The sequence below is a fragment of the Onychostruthus taczanowskii genome, unplaced genomic scaffold (assembly GCF_017590055.1).
Source record: "Onychostruthus taczanowskii isolate IOZ18803 unplaced genomic scaffold, ASM1759005v1 scaffold5, whole genome shotgun sequence".
Taxonomy (NCBI): domain Eukaryota; kingdom Metazoa; phylum Chordata; class Aves; order Passeriformes; family Passeridae; genus Onychostruthus; species Onychostruthus taczanowskii.
The window spans coordinates 12439360-12465996 of record NW_024502568.1 but is presented as its reverse complement, the minus strand read 5'-3'; the positions used below and the strand labels follow the sequence as shown (position 1 = coordinate 12465996).

The following is a 26637-nucleotide window of genomic DNA, read 5'->3' as shown; positions in this document are numbered from 1 at the left end:
GGAGCAGAACCTTGACTGGTCCTCCTCTTTCCCCACTGGTCCAGCAGCACCAACACTCCACAGTGCAACTGCTCTGGTTAGCAACCTGCACCTGAATGCACAATATTCTTTGGGTTCAGCTATTATTTTGGCCTGTCACCAATTTTTCCTATGAAATGCAACTAAAAGAAAGAAAATTGTAATGTTCTACAGTTTATGAGTCCACCAAACTGGGCTGAATTCAGGTAACAAAGAAATGGCATTTCTTCATGGTTGGGGTTTTGGGGGTTGTCTTTTTTTTTTTTTTTTTTTTTTTTAACTTTACCAGATTTAAAACTGTGCTGTAAACAACAGAAATGTTAGAAATTGCCTTTGAATGTAAACATATTTTTCTGCAAAAACCTTTCATTCCACTGCGCTGGAAAACTTAGCACATAGACCTAAGTTTGTCTGAATATATGTTTCATATCTAACTACAGAAACACTTCAAAAACAAGGTTATAAATAGAACAAAATGGCCACCCATATGACAGCAGTTACATTTAAACGTGTTAATTGCTTGAAATACCTGCAGCCACAGGCAACCTTATGTATAGGCACTACTGCCTGATACACAGCCTGACTGGATTGTTAATAGTATTAGAAAAGAAACATCTGTTTGGTATCTAAGGAATCAGAATTTAGGTATAAATAAACTAGATCTTGTATTTTAAATAACAGGGATAATTTCCACAGCAGGTTGAGATCAGTAAAGTTCACAGCCAAGGTGCTTCCGACCACTTATTCTGAGCATTTCTCTCAAGTCTCTAAATTATATTGTTGCACAGCTCCAATTTCTTCATTTCCACCTAACTCCTATTTAAAAGACCAGCATCACAAAGCATTTCTATCCCTTCTTCCCACTGTGGAAACTCATTGACCAAGTTTCACAAATCTTTATGTACAGTGAACGAAATGAAATCCTGCAGCACTTACATAATCAATGTTAAATATTTAATGATGCATCACAGTGACACATCACTGAATGACATTGGGGTAGGATTTGTACAGAGAGATGGTATTGACCAGTTGATAAATTTGAAAAAAACACAGATTTTCTTACACAATACCATTTCTACAGATTTGAACTTTCTAAAGAGAGGTTTCCAAGCACGTTATAATCAGCTGACAAAAAAACATGAAATTTTATGCTCACACATGCACATAGAAACCGATTTAAAATACACTTAAATGGCTCAACATTTCTAAGACACAACAAGTTATTTTGGGGAGCAGCAAAAAGCATAGAAGGAATGGTACAATGATGTGGAAATAACTTCTAAAGCATCTGCTTAAGAGCTCTTAAAACTTCCCAACTTATTTTTTAAAGCTGCATTTTCTATCATGTTCTCAAAAAAATGCACATGCATTTTTTTCATATGCAAAAGAAAGCTGTATATGTGGGAAGAACAGCTAACTCACTCATACCAAGTAACACTGTAAGAATCTTGTCTTTCCATTTAAATAATAAAAATAACTGCTTCCACAAGCAAAATGTAGTAAATTACATTTTCCCATATGTTTACATGCAGCAGTTTCTACTTCCTCAGAGGAGCAGTCATTTTCTTGTCATTTTCAAGTAATATGTCACACAGAACTTGCACAATCTCTTGAATGTTATTTTCCATAATCACACCTTGAAGTGTCCTAAAAATCTGTGAGAAGTCAGAATATTCTGTGCTGTCATATCAGCACACCACACAATATGCATACAATGAAGAATTAAATCTGCTCATAAAGGAATGGTACATACTGTAAGGTTGACTTCATTTTCCATTTAAGCTTCTGGTTTTGTTGTTAAGAAACAGGAGAGGCATTAGCTTGAAAAATATTTGTAAGTACAGGACAACATCAAAAGTTTCTCTCCAATTAAATATTTCTCAATACAACCATCACATTGAATTTGAAAAAAGCCCCATAACAACCCACTGCTTTCTGTGTGCACAACTTGCTGTGTGCACTGCTACACTCATGGGCAACCTCACAGTTAAAAAAGCTGTCTGCTCTAACAGTTTGATCCCATTTCAGCATTGCAACCTTTAAATGGGGTATTTGTCTTTCCAGCCTCATCTAACAACCCCCTCTCACTGAATCAAGGAGAGATCCAGGAAATCAAACTGCAGCATATCTGTCTTCCTTTGTGCAGTTGGTGTATGTGAGACTGGAGGCTTTTTTTAATCTTGACTAATAGGAAATAAAATTGGCTCCAACTGTATCTAGAATGAAACAAGCTACAAGCAGACCTGCAACTTCAATCAGTTTCATTTCTTTCCATTTCAACCTCACCAGTCTGGAACAAGAAAATGATATTACAGCATGCTCAGTAAGAGTTTACAAGAAAGGAACATAACTATGGAGACAAAACCAGCCAGCTCTTTCATTCATGGCTGGTCAGGTCATAAAATGAGAACAATTCACAGCCTTGCTTCCAAAACAAAGAACATGCTAAAGCAGGATTCCAGATAATGAATAGTCTGCTCTTATTTCTTTCATAGAGATCTATTTCTCTACACAAATTGTTTGGCTGGAAATGCTGAAAATGTTTTGAACAGGAAAAAATGCTTCCTTTTCTAGTTCTGGCAGAACAGCATTCCAGTCTGTAGGAAGATGGTATAAGTGGCATCCAAAAGCCAAGATCAGAATGTACTTTATGAAGCATTGCCAATAAGGTAACATCCCCACCTTTTTAAAGTTGTTTCATTTCCTAATAGTTGATTTCTTGAGAAATCAATATTCGCTTCTCTTCCCTATACTTTGGAGAGTGCTTACAACTACTGATTTGAAGTTGAGGCTTTTATTCACTACTGATTTTTCAATGAGCCCTTTGTATTGCAATCCAAAAGATATAAATAATAACAAAAGGAAAACAAAGCCAAGCAATAGTTAAGAGCTCATAACTTGAAGTCATACTCTGTTCAATCTCACAAGTACAAAGCAGATTACATGCCTGGACACAGATCTCCTCTTCATCTACAGATCATTACCATCTGATTATGAGCTTGGGGCTCCCTGATATAAATGTGGCATTTTTCCCATTTCATTCTAATAGAAAATATATTACAAGAACCTCAACAGCCCTCACCAACTTCCATATTTGCTAGCATTTTCTCTAGGAGCATTAAGGAACAAGTGGAGACAGCTCCCTTCAAAGTAAGGGTGCAGACACTTCAGTGAGCCTTGCTGGAAAAACTGCACCAGTCCTGCAGTGCTCAGCTGTGCAAACAAAAGTTGCAGCTCCCACAGCAAAAAAATGCAGCATTAAAATTCAAGCATGCAATTTGATATCAAAAGGAAAATAATTTTGGGAAGCAAAGTGTCTCAACTTTTGCTTTTCAAAATGTAGAAGAAAATGCATACAGTGGCTACTGAGGTTAGATAGGGAAATTTGAAGAGGAGAAGGTAAAAAATATTTTTATCAAAAGTACACAAGCAACACAGCACAAGGTAACCCAGACAGGTACAGGGATAAAAAGGATGGATTGGAAACATGGAACAAACACCGAGAGGAACAGACAGAAATAATTTGTTTTATGAAGTTTCTTGAGACTTTCTCTAAGACCTTTCTGTCTTAATGGCACTGGTATCACTGTAGTGATGCAATTCCTCACCTGGAATAGGATCTGGAGGTGCATCCATAGATTTAAGTGAGCCATAGTACAATATTTTACTTCTGAAAAAGAAAGCTAAAAAATTTTCTCAGCATATGGTGCATTTGCACACTTTAACTGCAAATTCATTTGACCGTTCATACAGGCTGCACTGCAACTGGTGAGCAAAGATTTTTTTGATTGGAATGAATATGTTGAATCACAATTGCTTTGTTGATTTATTGACAGTGTCCATGCTCAGCTTTCATTTACATTATTTTTGTACCACTGGTGAGAGTGAAAATGAACAACAATTTTCTTATAACTATGTTCCATCACTTAGTCAGATACAAAAGTTATGACTGAAGGGACATCAGCTTTCAACTAGGACACCTAAAATAGGCTAAAAAAACACTGACAAGTACACCCCTAAAATGTGTTTAGAAGATGAGCTTGGGAACTAATTTCATAATTTTCAGGTGTATAGATATCTTTCAACTACTGAAATTACTGATTTAACCTGAGAGCTCCCCTTTTCATTTGAATAAACTCACATTGACTTAACTCAGGACTGAGAACTAGAATTTGTAATGTGTATTATTTTATTAGTAGCTGGAATTTCTGTCCTTTGTGGATTTTAAGTTCACTCTGCTACACTGGTAACACCTTTATGTATCTATACAAATAAACGCACTTGGAACATTTGAGGATATAAAAGGATAGAACACATGGAATGCAATGACAGGGAGCAGGGCTCTTGCTGAAATGAAATATTTAATGTTGACTGTGCCTCTTACAAATTTACTGTCGTGTCAGTGTCCAGTTTCATGGCTAAGTGACAGCTACAGGCTTTGTGCAGCAATCAGTCAGACACTCCAGATTAGCATTTCCGTGCTTCCAAACTAGCATTTGCTAGCATGTCCAAGTTTTGCCATTTTGGGCAGGATCTAATGAGGGAATTGCTGCCCAGCACCCCTTAGAGCTGCTGAGTGGGATTTGACTGTAATTGCTACAAAGCATGGAGCTGCCTCTTCCTTGAGCTTTGTGTCAGGATGCCCTGTGCTATCAGCTGATGGAAACTCTCCCTGCGAGTTGGGCTACACATTCTGAGTGGGACAGGCTGTGACCATGGTCGTGGTTGTTGATTGTTATGACCAAAACCACTCTATTCCTGCTGTAGCAATTTGTCTCATTTGGGATATAAAATCCTGCATGTCTTGAATTTTTCATAGGGTCTGTCATGGGCCAGAAGTGCAAAGTGGACTCCCATAAGTGTAGAAGAATTACCTATGCTAAGGATGGTAAAACAAAATTCTGTATCCAGTGAAAAAACCTGAATCTTAAATGCTTGACAGGGTTTCTGATTGTTTATTTGAGTATCTGGAATATTTTCATGTACCTACTATCTAATGAAAAACCCAATAATTTATGATGAGAAGATGCAGGAGAATGGTGCTTTCTAAAAATCTGTTTTCATAACACTATTGATCAAGGGAGAAGAATCAGAAAAAGCATCACTGAAGCATAATATCAGGGAAACAGCATTTGAATAAAGCTCTAGTTGCCCAATAACAAGTAGTGAAAGTTTATTACAGAATTTCTTAGTATTATCAGACAGAATAAATTGTCAGATTATAAAGCTATATGAGCTTCTTTGGGGACAATATTTATCCCACAGGTAAGGATTACTTGAATAATTTACAAATTCCCTGGTGAATGAATTGTGCATCCTTGTAAGCAAAATGTACATCACACACCCTAAATTGCCATACACCACTTCTGCTGGGATAAAAGCCACACTTGCTTCCTAAGACAAATTTCTCTTTATTAAAAGGAATTTCCATTGCACCTTGCTACAAAGTACCACAACCCTACAGGAAGAAATAACTGATCCCTGCTGGCTGAGCATACCAGACGTGAATCATTGACTCCACTGTGGATGGAAAGAGATGGGCATGTGTGTGGGAAGAAGGAATTAAAGCTCAGGGCCAAGATCTCTGCAGGAAATCCTAAAAATAGCCAAACTTAGAAGAAGCATGGAGTAAGCTTTCTGGTTTCAGTGTCAAGTCACTTAGTAAAATTAAGATTTGGCAAGGAGAAGATCTGAATCAACCACAGCTTTGATTTTCCTGTTACTCTACAGATCCTGCATAATGCCCAGGTTCAGAATTGCAGTGTTTCATATCACACACCTCTCATTTTAGGCATGCCAGCCTTTGACTGTAGCAGAGAGCAGTAATTAACAGTGTAGGAAGGAAGTATATTGTGCATATATAAAGGGCAAATTGAAGAAGAAGCTGAAGTGGTACTCAAAAAAACAAAAAAAAAAAAAAAAAAAAAAACCAACCCAAAAAACAGCTGAATGATTCGTATAATTCCAGTAACATTTTCCTGTAAAATACTCAGTTTCCCCCTCCATCCCTCAGTATTCCACCCTCCTGCTGCACCTGTCTTTGCACAGGCATAATCTAGAGGACTAATACAAAGCAATCAGGTCTAGAAAACATGACCTTCACCAGTTTGGATGAACTGGGATTATTCTGATATACAGAAAGGTGATAGAGTGTAAGCAGAAAAATATAAATGTCTGCAGAGAAGAGGAAGGAAGGAAATAATCTTTTTTTCCATGCTCATTTCGGGCATGATAAAAAGTAAAGGGCTTAAACCACAGCAGAGGAAATTTAGGGAAAATTGGGAAACATTGGGAAAGCTTTTCTAACAGGAATGCATGGGGCAAAAAATTTCCTAGTTAAGAAGCAGAAAGTCCATTTTTGTAGGCTTTTATGAACAGGTTAGACAAACATCTGCCAGAAATATTTTACATGCAGCTGATACTGCCATGAACAGGGGAGATGGGAGTAAATGATCTCTAAAAGTCCTTTCCAGCCTTATTTTTTTTATGATTCTGTAATCAACTTTGAAAGGAGCTTGGCATCACTCCTGTTGAAAATAATGGGAGATTGTGGAGTGTTCTGTAGTGGCATTCCAGATTTCCTCCAGTACAAACCAAGGTGGGACTGTGTGCATTTCAGTGGAGGGAAGTGGGACCTCGAGCTCCAGTAGCTGCAAGAAGGGTGGTAATTTATACCTAACTGCATTTGTCACACTCAGTATCTTGCATTGCCAAGATCCTTAAAAAGCAGAAGAAATTTGATGCCTCTTTCAGGCTATTCTTCAGATTCTGTTCTCAACTGAAGCTGATGAGTAGTTGATAATGTTTCTTAGGTGGATGAGTAACTGCTTTTAATGCACTGTTTCACATAAATTAGAGCTTTCTCTACTCTGAATATTATTCCAAGCATATATTCTTAAATCATCAGAAAACAGTAAATTAAATGACATATTTTAATTTTAATCTAAGGCACCATTTAAAGCTACACATAATTCTTCTCCCATATCAGTGAGTACAATGCTGTGACACAGCTCAGGCTGTGGCTCCCTGTGCTGCCAGCCATGGTTTGCTGTTTTCTAAAAAACAACCCCCCCATTATTTTCATCCTCTATATATACAAATAGAATTTATTCAAAGGCTATTTCTTCAGCATTCAATTTTGAAATTTAATAATTACAATCTCCAGAAATGGTGAAGAAAATTTCATTTGAAGTTCACATTTATACTTAATTTTTTACTTTATGACCAGCATTCTTTTGTTGCTTCCCCAGGAAAAGATGCAGCCTATTCTTGAATTTAATGTGTTATGCTGTAATAGTTTGTAGTGAAACTTGTTACACTTTTTGCATATTGATACATTTTCAGGTAACCAAAATATCTCTAGAAAAACTTCATTGTGTACTCCCAGCTGCAATGTGCTATCAAAGATTCTTTATCTATTCCATCATCATGACTAATCAGTATTTCTGCATTGTGGACAAAGATTCCTGCATAAGTATATTTGACAGGAATCATTTATCTGCAGAAAGAATAACAGATTAATCTGCTCTTCCCTGAGGAAAAAAAAAACCAAAAAAAAACCAAAAAAAAAAAAAAAAAAAAAAAAACAAAAAAAAAAAAAAAAAAACAAAAAACCAAAAAAACAAAACAACCAAAAACAAACAACAAAACAGAACAACAGAGTATCTTATATATTTAGATACTGATCTGAAATTTCATCAAGAAATAGTGAAGAATAGTCCTTATCTTTGACTCAAACATTTCTGCTGAGGCAATGCAGGGATATGGAAATTAATGAATGGTATTATGCACTAAACCATGCTATGAACTATTGCTTGGAGTTTTTTCTATTACACTTAGAGCAATGAATCTGAGAGCAACTCAAACATTGTTCACTTATTCCCACAATATCCCCACAAAGTAGCATTCCCATATTACAGAGGGCATAAAGACCATGTATCCACAAACACACGGGGATCTGGTTGGCAGAACAAGGGCTAAAATCTACTCTGGGTGCAAATTCCAGTAAATGCAAGTCCCCACAAGAATCTTCTCACTTTTTGATATGATTAACTACAATCAACCATCTAAAACCTCCACCTCCACTCAGTGAAACTGTTTCACTACAGAGTAAATTCTGCTGAATTTACTCAAATTCCACTGTTGTACGAATTCGAGCCTAAGGAGGCAGACACAGCTGCAAACACTCAGGAAGAGGAAGGGCTGTAGGGGAATGGACAACACAAGCCTGAAGCAGTTTTGTGCCTGGAAAAGTGCCCTGAATGATGCTCCCAGGGATAAGTCTGAAAGCCTTGAAGTGCAGTTATGGGTTTCATGCTGCTACATCACTGTCAGAGGGCGAGGATAAGGAAGGTTACTCTTTGATCACTGCAATCCAACTATTCTGCCTTCCAGGGTTTGCCCTGTGGCAAGGCACCAGATATTCCATGTCCCACTTACAGTCAGATGCACTCAGAAGAAGCGGAGGACACTGAGTACTTGATAGAAGACACTTCAGATGGTGTATCACCAGATCGTGAATTATAAGTAACAAATATATATATATAAATAGTACAAATTAAGATAGATAGCTACATTGTCATTCTAAACTTTCCTTGATCATTTCACGTTGAGTCACTCTCAGCCCTAAATATAGTTTGCCATTGTCATTTTCCTTTTAATTTTTCCCTGACACCCTAGCATGTTTTGAGCACTCAAGATAACCTTCTTGAAATTAAAGAATTAAAGTGACAAGAGTCTTTTTCAACCACTGTTCAGATCCATACGTCCTGCTTAGGAATTTGGAGGATTCACTTAATACTAAAGTTTTTCAGACACAAACATTTTAGTAAGAGTAGGTTTATAAAGAAGGATTCTTGTAGAAGTGATTCACATACAGGTACTAGTTTAAAATATCCTTCTTTTGGACAGATGATTTTGTCTGTCCTTTTCCCATATTAACAAGCTATCAGTCATTTTCAAGCTCTTTTTCTCCAGTATGAAAAATATATGCAGTTCAATGTGTGACTCACTTGCCAGGTCAAATAACATTCACAGAAGCCTAATTTCAGCTCATGTTATATTTTACTCATTTTCATTTTTTAAATAGATTTAACTGATCCTTGGATTTTCAGTTTATAATTATTTTTAAATAATTCTTTTAAACAGCCTGGTTTTATTTTATAAGCCTGCTAATTTTTATGCCCAACTTATTTTTTCTCATTGTTTCTGCTGCACTTCATATTTACTGTAATTTTAAGAAAGAGCAGAATATAAAATAAATTTCCAACCTTTCTGTTGTTGTTATTATTATTATTTTTTAACCTAAGGAATTGCAGATGTGATATGAGAAAAACTCACCCATCCAGTGCTAGTATAGAGTAGTGCATCCTGCAGAAATTTTTTTAAGTAGTTCTGCACTCAGGCATGATTCACCAGGCTGTACAGGTTCTGACAGCCTTGCTAGGCTCCAAATCATTCCCTAAGCAGCATTTGGTGGTTTCCACACTGTTCCCCATTTCATGTCCCACAAAAACTTAGTCATCTGGATGCACCATTTAGCTGGTGCTGTGTGTGGGCACAGTGCCATTCTTAGATGCCAAAGGATGGTGCAGGGAGATGCAGAACTCAGCCCCGGGCTTGCACAGGCAGCACTGACCTGGATCTGCTGTATCCCTACAGGACAGGAGCTGACACATGGATCTCTCTGGAATATATTCCCTATACCTCTCAGTCTGCAGAACTATGCAAGGCATACAAACAAGAGAAGCTGAGAATTTATCACAGTAAGAGATTCTCATAACCAGCATCAACCCTTCTCTAACAATCGTGACCTAATTAACACAAAGCCAGGGCTCTCAGCTACCTGTGGGTGCTCTGAGTTAAATCTTTACTGGTTTCAGACCAGTTCCTCCAAAAGGACATTTCCAGTGATTTCACTGTGACAGAATAGTTCATCCACAAAGAGAAGGGATGTAGGCAATAATTGAGTTTATTGTTGCAAACTCATGGGACTACAGGGACTAAAGTATCCCTTTAAGATGTATAGTATCCCTAAAGTATCACTTTAAGATGTATATCCTCATTTTGCTATTCAGAAATATCTGAACTTTAAACCTTTTTTCTTTTCATTTGTACTTACAGCAGTAATTGAATACATAGAGCATGAGAGGAGTTCATTCCCCATCCCTCATCTTAAAAATGTTTTATACTTACTAATAATATTAGTTCATTTGTGCCCATAAGCTTTAAAGCCTTCTACAATAGTTGTGCAATATTGATTGAAAGGGGTTAGATCAAATTATTCCAGAAATTGAGCAGCTCCAAACTTTTAAGAGCTACTTTTGAGTAAAAACTGTCCCTATCAAGCTTTTAAACTGCTAACAACAGAAAGCCCTGACATTCTTCTGTCAACATTTTCCTGAACCACAAATTGCTCATGCATTAGAAATTCACTTGAAATGGCATAAAAAGGCTGTGAAGTAAATGTGTTCCTGAAGCCTGGGTCTGCAAGCCAGTGTAATTTCAGAAAACACCATACAGGCTGTAAAGACAGCAGATGCAAGGACTGAATTTAACTACATATGATAACTCAATTTATTTTCTCTGTAGTCTAGTAACTCAATAAGTCTTTAGCAGTTTTGTAAATAAACAGATGGATGCCATCAAACGCCAAAGAATGATAAATCTGATTGGTCTCTGTATAAATTTGGACAGCTTTATCCCAAAAATAGGCAGTAGAAGCATCTTACTCCAAGAGTGTGATAAAATAAACATGGGAAGGTAGATTATAGGCAATTGCTTTGTCCCAGTAATGAATGAAACTTTCCATGATGCCAGGACAGGTCTCAATGTAATTATTTTTAGTTGAAGATTGATTTCTGTTGATTAAAGAAAAAAAATCTGCTTTTCCAGGGATTCAATGTTAGAGTAAGGAGAAATAGGTGATGGGACCCCTGCTGAAAGATTTAATTCATACACAACTTTAACTTTGAAAGGTTTATGGTTCTAATTTAGCTGTAAGCCATCTGCTCCACATAGGATGTGTTGACTGAATATAAAACCAGACCAACAATTTCACACAGGAAGGACACTTATCATCCAGTGCACCACTTGCACGGGGATTTGTTCACTTTACCTAATTCTGCACCTCTAACTAGACATCTGTTGAATTCTCAAAGTTTAAGAGAACAAAATTTAAAAAGGTGTTCTGTTAGGCTGAGGTGTACATTCACACTGCTGCGGGTTTTCCATGTAAGAAACACTTTGTCTTTGTGCCAGGAGAAGGAGAACAAAATGCTGCTTTACAGCATTATACTTACACAAGTTTCCACTTGTGTAAGTATATTAAATAAAATATTAAAATATTTTTTCCCATGAGATTTTCATTAAAAACTACATAAGTCTTGTATAACCTCTCTCAGCAAAATTCGGAAGTGAGAACTTCCCATATTTGTTAGTTGCCTTTATAATATTTTTTCTTTTCCTTTCCTTTGTCAACATCTGTATCACTCATATCAAAAGAAGAAAAGCACACTATGATTTCTTTCAACCAGGGAAAGCCTAGCCTTGCAAAGGGCCTAAGGCTCTGCCTGGGAGACAATAAAATTTTGAAACAACCTAAATGTACAGCTTTTTAAATTCAGAAAGCCTATGAAAATGGCTAAAAAGCATTGAGCAACAAAGTAGGCTGTCGTTTGCAGGCAAAGACATGTAAGAGCCAAATAAGAATTGTCAAAAGTCAAGATGAGTTCCACCTTGCAAAGGTTTAGTAAAACAAACATCCAAGGATTTTCACTGTATATAACTGAGAGACCAAAACAGGACAGAGTCATTATGCAGGACGAATAAAGCAGAGGTCAGGTATTTTCTAGATATTGTCCCAGGAGTTAATTTGAAGGTTTTCAAGGCGGGAGATAATGTTTACCAAAGAGGGTACCATCAACCTGGATAATGGAATGAGGATATGGAAACAGAAGAAACAGAAGTTTTATGAAATGACATTAGGGTAGTCAGAACACTAATTCTGTAAGAATACCAGAAAACAAAGGCTGGTAACAGGGAAATTTAATAATCTGTCATGTCAGATGCATACAAATTGAGAACAGTAACTGCTGTTTCTTTCAAACTAAATATTGTCTAGATTCAAGGGAACATATATTCATTTATTTACTGATCTATTAATCAGACTCTGCTATGAGGTACTTTGCTAGAAGGAATAATTAAAGGCAGGTAAATGGAAAACAGGTCAAAATGCAACAACATTTCATCAAAGATCATGCCAGAAGCCCCTAACAGTTTTCTACAATAAGTTAGATGATTTTCTGGAAAGGCATGCAGAGTATTGTCTAGATTTCTGAAATCTTAAAATGTGAGAATTTATCAATAGATAAATTATCAAAAGAGAAGATAGAGGAGTTATGGAGAGTGAATAATGGCATGAAGGAGAGAAAACAAAGAATAGTTTTAAAGAGAAAGAAGGCTGATGAAGGTGTAACATGGAAACAAGAGTCATACTTTTTACTGGTCATTTTTGTCTTCATTAAAGAGCTTGGTATTAACATAACTAAATTCAATCATGGCAAACATCATTATGTATCATCAATACAGAGAATATAATCCAGAAGGAGATGCATGACCCCAAGAACTTGAGGGATGTACATTTGCTCAGATTGAACAGCAAAATTCAAAGCCATGTATTTTGGAAAAAAGCAGAAACTTATACTCTAAAAGTTTACAGTTCAAGGAAGAAAGTAAGTTGGCTGCAGATATATCAAGTTGAAAAGGGGGGAAAAATGGTCTTAAAATGTAAATGTTAAAAGGAATACAGCAACAAAATGTTAATGCCACTGGGCAATGCCAGATGGTCCTTCACATGGTACTTTGAGTACAAACCTGGTCATGCAAGGTAAAAAGAGATGAACTGAGGCTAAAACTGGGACAAAGCAGTACAAAGGTGTTCAGAAGCCTGAAGAGCAGGTTTAGAGCAGACCTCATTTGCCTTGGCAAAATGAAGGTGGAGACAAGATCTGATTGCTGTGTTAAAACACTGTGGGGGATGGACGAAAATAGCAGAGCCCCAGGTACTGCAGCTGATGGTGAGCAGGCAAGTATGGCTGAGGATGGTGTTCCTTTCCAGGTTAGAGCCTTTCATCTGAAGGTTTGCAACCTAGTACATCTGTTTGTGGCCAGAAGCTTTGGATCATGAGCATTCATCATTGCTTCTGCGTTCCCACGACAATAGGAGAGAGGAAATCACTAAATTGACCTGGATGCAACCTGACAACAGCTCAGACAATCTCCCCACAGAGGGGAAGAGATGGACATGGCTGCAGTCACACTTCACAGTGTTCAGAATTTTACACCCTCTTCAGACATTCTTTCAGTTCCCTTTATGCAACTAAAACTGCAAAAAACCCAAAAGAAAAAGGTATTTCTAATACTCTGAAGAAACAGTGACAGTTTTGGATTGAAAAATGAATAGCTGGTTGTCAAAGAAATGTTCACAGTACTTAACAGTTTTTATTAATATGTCTCATTTTATTGAGTCCCTATAGGGCAGCAAATCCATTGATAAAGTTGTAAAACAACCACCTCCACCTCCTCTATTCTCCTGTCCTCTCTCTTTTTTTTTTTCCTTATCTTTTTACCTTTTTTAGCTGATGGCTCCACAGCATGCAGGTTTTACTGTCCAATCAATAAGTTACTTTTGCCAAGATGTGTGGAAGACACATTGCTAGCATTATACTGCATCTTCTTCATATTAAAATGTTTATGTCCTTTCCAAGTATATTCTTCAGAATTTAAAAGAATCAAGTTTCTATTGGTAGAACGATGCAAAAGCTAATTCATTACAGAACCACCAAAAATTCTGTAAAAGAGCAGACAAAATCAATACCTCATTCTTTATCATTTACAAAGCCTCCTGTGCTAAGAACCTCTGTACTTTTCAAGTAGACTTTATCCTGTGTGTAGCAGAAGTAACTGCTCTGGGTTTGGGCTGGAGTAGGGGTGGTGGTGGCTAGCAGGTCTTATAATCTACTTTGTTTTTGCTTTTGCCATCAATATTTTTTAAGTAATCATCAGCACCATCTGCCACTTTCCACTGTGTTCTTTTCACAGTGTCAATACTATAAACACAGTCTGCTCCCTCATTTGATGCAGTGCAGAATGTTGGAATTAGGCAGAAAATAGTCATTCCAAAAATAGGCCTTACCGCTCAAAAGGAAGCAACTCCTTCAGTAAAATGATCTTGGGAAGAGATGATTTTAGTTTACATCAAGTCTTAGAGCTATTTCATTAAGCATCTCCAGCTAACTGAAAAGAACCCTGGATTTTACAGTCTCTCAGTGTCAGTAAGTGGAAGATACTCCTTAATATACTAATTAGGAGTTTAGTTTTAGTTGTAGTCATTAAAACTCTTACAAAGACTATTTTTATTTTCTCCCACAATGTTAATGTTTTCTAATTTTTGGAGCATTTAACTGGCATCATGTTGGTAACTAATATGGAATATCCCTCAAGAAAATTACATTTCTATACAAAATGCTCTAGGTATGCCTTAGATTAAAGAGAAAGATTAAATTCAGTCTTCACACAGTCTAAACAGTAAAAGGAAACTCAAATATTTCTGTTCCCCACTGATTCTTTTATAATATTCCAGCTTATCTGTAGAGCTTCTAGTCAAATGAACATGACTGTGCAATTTTGCATAATAAATAAATGTCTGACTCACCCCTGTATTTTAACACAAGTTCTAGACATTTGCGCCATTTTTGTGTAATACATAGTTTCACTTATTTCTAGTTGCATGTGAGACTTCAGGGAAAATAACAGAACTGAGACTTTTTTTTTGGTTTGATATTTCATTATCTGAAAAATCTTGCTATTCATGATGGGTGGGAGGTGTCTCTTCTAGGGGTGTTGTATAGTTACTTTTACTAATGTTTTTATAATGTTTTTCTCAGTTTACATGCCACTTTATCCTACCTAAACAGTATTGTTAGATTAAAAATATAAAATATACTTTGGTGACTCAATATCCATAAAACAGCAAGTGATGAAAGTAAGTCAATTTCTGTCTCCAAAATTACAAAGGAGAGACAATATTCCATCTAGAGAAGTGGATTGCTACGGAACAAACAGGAGGATGCACAGAAATAAGTTTGCTTAAATAAAAAGTAGGACCTTACTTTGTAGGGCCTGATAAGCCAGCTGGGAAAAAGAGAATGCAGAAATATGTTTGTTGTGATCTAGACATTTATAATTTTTCAGAGTTCCTTTTTCCTTTTGCAATATCAATTTCAGGTTTCTTTTTTAAGGTGTTTAGGAATCTAAATAATCAGTTGTGAATTTCTTCCTATGAATTGAATATGAATTCTTGCTATGAATTTCTTCGTTTCTATGCCTACCTTCACTTTTCTTCTCCCCCACTTTCAGTATTCACAATTTTTCTTCACTAAAGCAGAGCTTCAGCCCTCCTCTGTGTGTCTTAATGACAGTGGATTTTCGGCTACATCTTTTACTTATATTTTTCTACAGGAAAATCTATACTCATCCTTGTAGCACTACTGACTTTATTGGGTTATTTTGCAAGTATGAAAGGACTGTGCAAAGGAATGTGTTTGTAGCAGGTAGAAATTCATGAGACTTACATGCCCCAGTGTATGTCTGCAACCTGTTCTGCATACTGAGATAGGTACACATATGAAGCCATTCTACAAATGAAAAGCCATAACCTACGATTTTGTTTCCAAGGGTCAGAAAAATTGAGCAATATAATTAAATATAATACTCTGTAAAAACCATTAGTTAATTCATATTTATGTTAATGTGCCTCTTATGATATGCATTAGGTTTTTTGTATTTTAATCAGAGAAAATTATAAATACAATCAGGAAAGCCTTGTTACTGTTTTCAACCAGAGCTAATTGTCTTGTAGAACACTTAATGAGTCATTATTCATTATGATGGTGAGGACAGGGAAGGCAGATGGCATGGTAGTTTTATTGATTCTGTGATCCCACTGTAGCTTGCTGATTAAGTAGGATTGAACACCACAGTTAGTGTGGCCAGAATTACACAAAATTCTGTTTTGAGTCAAGGGTATCAGACAGGAACTTTCAGATACCACTGTTTGGAGGCCTGCCATCCTAATTTGTACTTGTAACAACGGAATATTGCACGCAGTCTTCCATTTCAGCTTCCATTCAATTTTCAAGTGTTATTTTATGGGTTAAGTTGGATTCAACTCATCCACTCATAGCCATGGAGGTGTTAAAGATCTGCTAAGGTTTAACAGAGACTCATTTGTGCACTGCAGAGACCATTCAACTCACTGCCTCAATAGGGAATTTCCTCTACTGGCTGCTCTATCACTCTTACCCTCTTGGTAGATAGGCAAGTGCTGCTGTGTGAAAGTAAAATAACCTGTGAATAATTCAGAAATTACACCCCTTGATTCTGAATTATTTTGAAATGGTTTAATATTCTCATTTCTCTTTGTGCTTTACAGCACAAAGTGGCCTTATCCCAGAATGATGCAAACATTGTTTTATAAACTTACTGTACAATAACTCAATACCCCAAAGCATGGGATTTAGTTGGCTTTAGTAGTAATGATGACATGGTCACAGTTCTTTTAACAGAATTTATCACATTACTAAGCTATTCTTTCTGTATTGCCCAATATATCACTAGAGCTGTATGAAGAACTTGAAGGAGTTATTTTTGGGCCTTCCACTGCTTATAATTCATAGGCACCTTTTTCTGCATTAAGTCATATATTATCCTCTTTTTTTTCTTGTCTAACTTGTTTTGTTCAATTCCCTTTACAATGTATAATTTAGTTCTTTCTAGATAACTAAAGCAGCTGCTCTCATTATTAGATCTGCTTTGATATTAAGAAGAGTTTAAGCTATTTAAATTGTGGGGTCAGACACTACAGCAATAGAAGAGGATCTCAAGCTTCCAGTGTATCATAAAACTTTTAAGTCACATATGAACTACACTGATGCATTTGTACTGATAGACACGTGAACCCTACAGACAATTGCTATTTTTTGGGCCCTCTAATTTTGTTCTGATTACACAGGTACAATGCAGTGAATGAGATAATTGAAGAATGAAGAAAGCACATGTTCTATCAGTCAATCCAAACGGAGAAATGTAACTTAATGTTTTGCACCGATCATTCTAATTTATACTTTGTCTCTAATTTCTTTCACTTAAAAACAGTTATGTCAGTTACCTCAGAGAAGTATAATTGAATTGTTAGCTTACACCAAAAAGAAAATGTAAGGTCTGCTGTGAAACATCTAACCCACCATGACGGCAACATTTTGTGACTTTCCAGATTTTCAGGTTATTAAATTCTACAAATAGCTGCGCAATTGAAAAAAAAATCCATTTTTAGAACACGAATCACAATTAGTGTTTCTTTTCTTTTGCAATAAATTCATTTTTATCAATATTTTGACTGAATCTAGGTGATCAATCTGTATAAAATCTATTTCAAATCACAGATTAATTTTAAGTGGTTTAAATGTTTAACTTACAGAATTAGGCCTGAGTGCTAAACAGTGTTGTTGAAAGTCTGTAAAGTTGTGAGTATTTTCTGCAGGAAGCAGAGAACACACAGACCTGCACTGGGACATATGGTGTCTCCTAGAGAAGTTTTTTGCAATGCATAGCCTTTGGCCAAAGCCCACCATCTGTAGCTTCAACTTTTCTTCCAGCTGCTGGTAAAGGTGAAGTACAGAACATATGCTGCACAAAGAGTAACCTTTACATTAGGGTTTAGTTTATTCATTGGTTTGTTGGTGGTTTTTTGTGTTTTGTTTTTGTTGTTTGTTTGGTTTTTTTAACATTCAGAGACATTTTTTAACAAAATATTCATTAATATAAAACTCAGAAAACTCAAAGTCAGATACCTTAAAAAATTATGTACACAACTATGAGCTCCAGTGGGGCATAGATTAGCTATTTATGTAAAGAATTTGCTTCCTCAGTTTTGGAGAAAATGCAGGACAATGAAAATACAGGCATTCCCTTATGTTTGGGATGTATGCATAGAAGGAACAAATGCCATGCTCTCCCAGTGTGAACTGGGAATGAGCATCTTGGAGGTATCATTTACACAAAGATGCTTGACACACTGTCAGTTCTGTCCTAGAATGATCCCAATGAGCTGGAAAATGGCTGTGTGCAAATAATAGAGTATTCCAATATTACTTGGCAAGACATAGTTACTGAACACACGACTTCCACCCCAATATCATTGGTTTTGCCTAACTTAGGTCATAAGGGAAGCCAACTGCATAGAGAATGTGTGTGCTGCCCAAAGCTTCCACATCATTTCCAAAATCTTGGCAGCGTTCACAGCATCTGCTCCCAGGCAGCGCAGGGTGCTGCAGGACAGGAATGGAGTGACTTAGCAGAGCTACAGGTATGCCAACAAACTTGCACAACACCTCCTGCCCAGCCTAGGAATGGTTACCTAGAGCAATCCATGAGCACCAAAACTCATCGTGCACAAGAAAAAAATGATTACAGTCATGTAATCTAATACACTCTAATGGTTGAACCAGTATGGCTGAACAACTCAAGCATTTCTATTTGCTTTTGACCCTGAACAAAGTGAAAGTTGTAGGACTAAATAATTTATCTATTTTGAAACACTAAGTGGCTGACAGGTACCATAAAAACAAATGGAAGAATATTCCAAATATATGCCTACAAAGCTAGTAGAAGGTAAAGCAATGAGAAGACAGAACATAACAGGAGGACAAAACATGTTTAAAAAAGAGGTGCATTCTTTCACAGGTTGAGGAACATGCAGAATGACACAACAGACATGCTGTTGAACCCAAGTCCTCTTTCTAAACACCCATACCTTCCATGCTTTACACACAGCAAAGATCAGCAATTACTTTTCAAAGACTCCTTTATATGGTAAATATAAGCTGATTATGAAAAAACTAAATGAATACATTTTTACTGTCAAGATGAACATCATAGGTAAATTTGAAAACAACAAAAATAGTCCCTCCAAAAACATTTTAAGCTTCAATTTCAACAATTACTTTTAATTTCCTTTCATAATGTTTTTTCTTGTTGCAAGACTATAAACACCTTCATTTCTTTTTCATTTCCTTGAAACATGAACAGGGAATAAGCTAAACATCCTTACTCTCTCATTGCTCTCTTCAGAGCACTTACATTTATATATTTCTTCCAGGAAATGGATTTGACAAAGCATCAGTAACACTTTTATTTTCATAGCACTTCCAAAAATTATATTCTAAGCCATAAACAGCATTTAAAGAACTAAGTCCTCATCTCAGAACTCAGAGGGAAAAAAATATAACACCCCTCACCCTCAAAAAATGAACTAAAACTCCCAAATAAATAACAGATAGTGATCAGGCCAAAAGAAGAGCACCCAGCTGAGCTTACTTCCAACATAAGTCAACTGAGTTTGCCCTCATCATTACTCAACACTTTTTAATCTCTTAAATGGATTTTTGAAGGTTAAAAGGATATCTTTTTTTGGCTCTTAATGATAAAAGTTAGCCTGAAAGCATATTTTCTGGTTTATTCCTGCATTTTGGGCACATACCATGCAGTCTACTATTTCTTACAAAGGCGTTCATCTTGGCCCCAGCTCCAGTGAAGTCTGGATGAGTAAACTGGTCACGTGTGCTGTGTCACATTACTGGCCACACTTTCTTGTCATGGCTCTTTCATATCACATCATTGTAGGCAGTTATTTAAAGGATTTTAAAGGTGCAGGAAGATACCTCCTGTTTGAGAAGCATTTTATGAGAATGCTTTTGTACAATGATCTAGCAGAGAAGGTAGGTCACCACAAGAAGGGCTTGCAGATAATGCAAGTGCTACTTTAAAATGAGCTCGGATCACTTCCAAAGTTAACACCACCCTACAGAAACATTCACTCACACAATTCCAGGTTTTATCTGACAGGCATTCTGGGAAATACTAGTATTTTAATTGAATCCCAGCCAGCAAAAAGATGTGATTTACGGTGCAAACTAGACTGCACTAAATTTTTGCCTGAAGTGAAAATACTCACTGGTATTCCCTGTACAGCCTCATTTACAGCAGCTTGAACTGAAACCATGGAAGTGGCTGCATATGAATTTCTTTTTCCCCGGAGAGACAATGTTGGAGCATATTGACGTGCACAAGTACTGCTTCAGGAAGTCCTAATGAAATGTGGCTGGCTTAATCACTGGGCTTTTTATTTGGACACGACACCAAATTCCCATGAAAAATGAAGTTGGGGCTAAACTTAACATCAGCTTGACCGAGCAGCTCCTCGTATCTGTCTGCTGTGCCATTATTTTGGGTCTGTGAGGGTGATTTTGCCCAGGCAGAGAGTGTAGGAGGAGACAGACACAAGAGGCAGCCCAGCAGCCTTACCTGACTGCCCGGGTGGTGGAACTCCTGACGCTCCCCTGGGCAGACACAAAAACACCGTCAGGACGGCGGCTCTGTTTCCTGAGCACGGCTCGATGGCGATCGGCTTAGGAGCACCCTGGAGAAGGAAAACACCCAGGTTAACCTTCGAGATTTCCATTCCATTTTCACTTGTGCACTTTTTGTTTTTTTTTTAAGGCACGGTGTAAAGTTGGGAAGATATTTTTTCCGTTGCATTCAAACAGATTGTCCGAACCCTGTTAATTGACATAAAAATGGACACTGACAGCACACGCTGCAGATCTAACCAAACAAAAAAATAAATTCTCATAAGGACAACAAAATTTTACTGAATTTTATAGCTTGCTAAATGTAGTAGTATCAAATTAAAGCTTAGAAAACAGCAAAACCTTTTGATATACACACTGGTATCTGAGAGTAGCCAACTTCCCCATCTCTATTAAGAAGTATCCATGTGAAAGAATTCTGCTTCAACAGCATCCATCACCTAGCCTGCCTAAAGCCAAAACTACAAAATGAGTGCAAATCTACATTATATACCAATAGCTAAAGATTGTCAACCTCACTTGAGAGCCCCAGACCAGGAATTCTGCCTTCTCTCTGTCTGTCCTGCTAAGGAAATTATTTCTTCAAGGCAGGAACATCCTGATTCCTTTTGCATGTGCAAAAGATAGGTGCAGTGCTACTATATTTATATATGTTTAGAAACTCTCTGAAAATGTTGCCTGTGTGATAATCACCTTGCTTTATCTTCTATAAAGCTACGATAGCACTGGTGTTGATGGTGGGGGGGTTTGTGCTGTTACCAAACTCTCATTAAGTATATAGATAATTTAATTTGCAGCTAGCTTTCAGCTAAATGGTTGCTACCATATTGTTCTTGATTTACCAAGGACAGTAGGAGTTGGGAAAAAAAAGCAAAGCAGTCCACAAAGGCAGAGAACAATAAATTTTTGAGATGAAAATTTACAATGTAACCACATTTCCATGTTTCTGAGCTTTGTGTTCACTCAGAGATAGGCATTTCACTTCTGAGAGCTTAAACATTTAGTCAAGCACTAAAGATATTTCTAAAAACATTAGGTCAAAATCAGCATAAGCATTTCTTTCTTTTTCTGTTTGTAAATTTTCTAAATGTCTGTCATGTTCCAAGGCAAAATATGAGTTCGACATTTTGATTCAAAATTCAAAGCCAGAAAACTTTATATTTACATAAAAAATGCAATGTATACAAAAATGTCAACTGATTCCAGTATTCTAAGAAAAAATGCTAGTTTAGTCAAGTTAAATACACTGCAAAGTACTTGATATAAGGAAAACAAAGGCACTTCCATCATGTAAAGCAATAATAATTTTCTATTTTTCTACCTCCAAGTAACCAACATTTATTACTGCTCAGTGAAAAATATATATACTTTTTTTTTTAACTTCCTGGTCATATTTAAAAGGCATTTCTGTAAATTCTTTTAAAGTGACAGCATTAAAGAACTTGGATAAACAATGACATCTAATTTAAAAATGCCATGCCATAGGTTATGACAACTTACACCCACCAAAAGCTTTACCAAGTGATAAAATAGAAAACTAAACCCCCAAAAGCTCCAGCTGGTGTTACTAACGCAAGCAATAGAGCATTTAAGTCAATATTCCTGACTTGACACAACAGCAAATCAAACAACTATTTGGAAACACAAAGAAAATGAAATCTTCATTGTAAAATGTAATTCAGAACACTTTACGCAGACACACAACTGAAAGGAACAAATTCACTGCAATGACTTTTAATTTGGTGATTACTTTCTTACAAATCCACATGATGATATTTTCTTTTGCTGTGTAATATGAACTCTTTGATCAACAGGCGCCATCCTTCTCTGTTTGAAGTTTATACTAATGCTCTTCAAAACACAATTGGAGGAAATGATTTCTGATAAATACTCTTTCAAAGGACTTCATCCAAAAATAAAATACAGTAAAAATTTTGTGCTTTTTTTTCTTTATAAAAAAATTATGACTGCAGAAGCAAGATGTCTTATCTTAACCTCACATCATTCAGGTTTCCTAGCAAAAATAACACAGTAGCATAGAGCAAATGATAATAATTTAGATAGCCTAAGGTTTGTCACTTGTTTAAAGATAAATACATAACCATGAATCAAAGTTATTTCACAGGGACATAACATGTTCTCTGAAATACGCCATTTATCATGCATTTTCCACGGGTTCTTTGGAAGAGATAAGGTACAAGTTTGTTTGCCCAAAGCAGTAAACTACCATGATTTACTTGCTAGAATTATCTTTTTTTCTTTTCCCCTTGTAAAGAAAGTGACTTACATTTTTTGTCAAAACCTCAAATGACAATCACAGATTAATAAAACTTTATCAGTGGAAGGCATAGTAAACAAACACTTCTTTGATAAACTTTTACTCCTATAGTCCCTTTTTTACATACACTATGACAGAAAGAGGTGTGTCAGCTGGGAAGGTGAAAAAGAAAGTGGCAGAGAACTACGAAGGAATAAAAGGATTAAAGAGCATATATTATTAATATTGATAGGGAAAAAAGAGTAACCCAGAGGATATAGAAAGACAAAATAAGTGGAGAGGGTAGAGATTAAATCAGGTAATAAAAAAAAATAGATAAAGTTTTATCCACAATTTAAGTGTATATTCATGCATTTATTCGCAGAAACTATCAGGAGACATCTTCACATGTTCCTAGATTTTTATTAGAGAAAAAGTTCTACATTCTCCCACTATTTTCCTGAATGTCCTAAAAAGCCAAAGTTCAGCTGACTGGTGAGTTTATGAGGAAGTACCAAGCTTTGGAAAGATTCTTGTGGATCTGTTTCAGTAAGAAATAGATTTGGGCCAAATAATTTCTTTTGCTTCAAAGGACAGATGACAATATTACCACTGCTGGCAGAAAAACATATATATTCATGCTTTAGAAAAGAAAGCATCAAAAGAGGTGAGTACGTTTATTTATTGTATTTGTCCATTTGGGAATAAAAGACTTGATCAGCTTTAGGAGTGCAGAGCAAGGAGAAGCTGGGAAGTGGATTTTGTCCCCCTTGGTACAAAAGGGGGTGGGATGGGCAGCAGAGAGCAGTAGGATTTTAATGGTGCTGTGTGAACTTGTCCAGTGTTCAGTCTCAAATTCTAATCAATTTCAGAAGTGGCAAGCAGTGATATGAGAGAGGAAGAACCTGAAGAGGTGAAAAGAGCAGGAGAACAGTGACTAAGGGAATGTTCATGGATTGCTCTAAGTCTTCAGCATCTCCTTGGGCAAAACACACTGAAACTTCAGCACCAATCTGAACCTATGAAAATATTTAATATTGTGAATATGGGAAGATGAAAAGTATAAAGAGTTTTGGTCTATCGGTATTCCAAGAAGTGGTACCTCTCAGAAGTGCTATAAAACTTTTGATTTTCAGTACTAAGTAATATCCCTCTATATATTTTCTTCAGCAGTCTAAGGTGCATCCAATTTTTAAAAGTGCATTATTATACCATAAGAAAAATACTTCACATAAGACTAAATGGCTGCAAACTCATGCCAAAAAAGCAATTAGAAAATTGAATCAAGGAATTAAGGATTAATGTGAGCATGTTACACCTGTCAGAAGCAATAAGTATTTTGACAAGAACAGAATAAAGTTTGACAGTGTGCACAAATACAGATCTGACATATAAATCAAGTATTAAAATGCAAACAGCTATGCATTAATCACTGTAATGTTTCCTACTAAAATGGTCTTGGTAGTACTTACAAGAATTCATTATAAATAAAACTTCAGTTCTTAAAAACCATCTTCTTATACTTCTTATTGTATTAATTAATTATGTCAATTTAAACTTAGTTTTTAATCACGTTATTAAAACAGCATTAATCTGGTGAATTCCACACCAGCTAAGCTAGATACCTCGGCAAATAAACAATCAAATCTGTTGTTGCAACAGGATTAGGACCAGACTCAGAATGCAAACAGCCTTTTTCTGGATTTTTAATGTGCAAGACTTCAGAGAGGAAAAAATGAAAAAAAAAAAAAAAAGAAAAGAAAAAAAGACTGTGTCCTTTGAAGAGGTAAGAGATGCAGAAAAGGAGGAAACATAAAATTCAGACTGTTATATTACAAGTATTCACTTGCTCTCGACTTCTGGTGCTTTTCCTAAATTCTTTGGTTATTTTCTGAGTTACATGATTTATTTGGGATATACAAGTCTCAGATTCCAAAATGCATTTGAGTACCCAGTTTGGATTTTGGTCAAGTTAAGTTGCCTACATACAAATTCAAAAGCCTCAAGAAGCTGTTAGTCTTACTATTAGTATCAAAAATTTCCCAAGACCTGAGAGTTGTCTCTACCTGCCAGGCACATTTTGGTCTCTTAAATGCCTCCTCTGGCATTCTTGCAGCTGCCCTGGATGCAGAGCTCAATGAAGATAGCTGTTCCCAAAATATCCCTATCAAATTAGGGTTTTACATTGCAGTTGTGACCACTTTCTTTTAAAACAGAGTTGAAAGCAGAGATTAACTCTGTTTTTTTTTATGGTTAGAGGATGAACCCTGCTTACCCTGCTCTGCTTTTACTAAATGCAGCTTTGAGGTGAAACTCTCTGACCTATAACTAAAGATGAAGTGTCAAATGCTGTGATTGTTCTGACCATTTTCAGCGCAGTAAAGGCAGACTTCTCAGCAGTGCTAAGAAAAAAAAAAAAAAAAAAGAAAATTCTCCCTCTCAAAATCACAGAATTCCACTGATGTCATTTGGCTGGGGCTTTTTGGGCCATTTTCCTGGAGAAACTCCAACTGTCCCTTGTGCAGCCATCCTTCCAGGAGAAGGAGATGGCAGACTCCCGTGGCAGACAACCTCCATCCTGCCTCCACCTGGTTGTTTCCACAGTCATTTACCAAGAGAATCAAACCCAGCAGTAATGTCAGAGGAAAGAAGCAGCACTGTCTGCTCCTCCCAGCAAAATCCCACCACTTTCACAGCACCTGCTGCTGTCCCAAGGAGGACCTGACACTTCCAGAGTGCTGGAGCTAAGGCAAGGCCAGGAACAAAGGCTGCCATCAGCACTGCTGGCTCTGTAGCCTGTCAGTTCTACACCACATTACTATTCCAAGTGTTGGGTGAACTAATGAACTAATGCTCATTAACATACTTTTGAGTATGAGCTTCCCACCCACCCACAAGTTTTGACAATTTTCTCCACAGATTTATTCAATGAGTAATGAGCTTTAATGATCGCCCAAAAAAAAAAAAAAAAAAAAAAAGCTTTCACAAAACATCATTTGTGTAAGGGAGAAATATACTCAGGAAACACAGAGACAGCATAAATAAATAAACAGGGCTGGGGTACTGAACATTGCTTGTGGCTGTAAAGGAAACACCAGTTCTTCATATGACTCCAGGGTTTTACAGAAATTCTGAGCATTTACTGAAGACTTTCATTTAATACATCACATAAAGTTCCTCTCTTGCAATTAGTGAGTGCAAAGCTTCACCTCCTTTCAACCAGCAAGAATGGCCCAGAGCCCGAGTGTCCTCAGGACTTAGAGTTTCTACACTGCACCTTCTTTTGCCTGAGGTTTTCTAAGTGATTTCTAGTTTTGGCTAATGAGGTCTCACTAACCTATTGGAGGTACATAACCACACTACCAACAGCACCAAAATTTGGTGAACTTTTTGCTGTATCTCATAATTCTTCTACCTAAACTGGAAGAGACAGAGGCAACCACCTTGCTTCTGTGACCAACTGAGTCATCCAGCTTCACCAATTCACTGGGAGGACTCTCTAAACTGGAAGAGACAGAGGCAACCACCTTGCTTCTGTGACCGAGTCATCCGGCTTCACCAATTCACTGGGAGGACTCCACCAACCCTACTAGCCCTTCAGAATGAACAAGTTTTACCTGAAAACTTCTAGCATGTCTGATAAAGCTTTATTGATAATTAAATGCAACCCAACCAAAATTACACTAACATTTATCATTATTTTTTTAACAGCAAATTATCTTTCCATTGTAATTCTGCCCCACTGTTTTTGCAGAACACAAATCATTAATTTCCTTGTTTCAAAATAGAAATGGAAATCTCAGACTATACTGGAACATTATTTTCCATAAGAAAAGCAGTGGAAATGAACAATAAATAGAATACATTATGATTACC

The 26637-nt window shown here is 36.6% G+C and overlaps 1 protein-coding gene across 3 annotated transcripts in view; it reads right to left on the bottom strand.

Moving 5' to 3' along the window:
• The window catches only part of ATRNL1 (attractin like 1), a 431595-nt gene that overhangs the window by 29521 nt on the left and 375437 nt on the right, over window positions 1–26637 (bottom strand). For all 3 annotated transcript variants that reach the window (XM_041415479.1, XM_041415481.1, XM_041415480.1), the window contains one exon: window positions 20440–20554. In XM_041415479.1, coding sequence (XP_041271413.1) covers window positions 20440–20554 — 115 coding nt within the window. The remainder of the gene's footprint in view (window positions 1–20439; window positions 20555–26637) is intronic.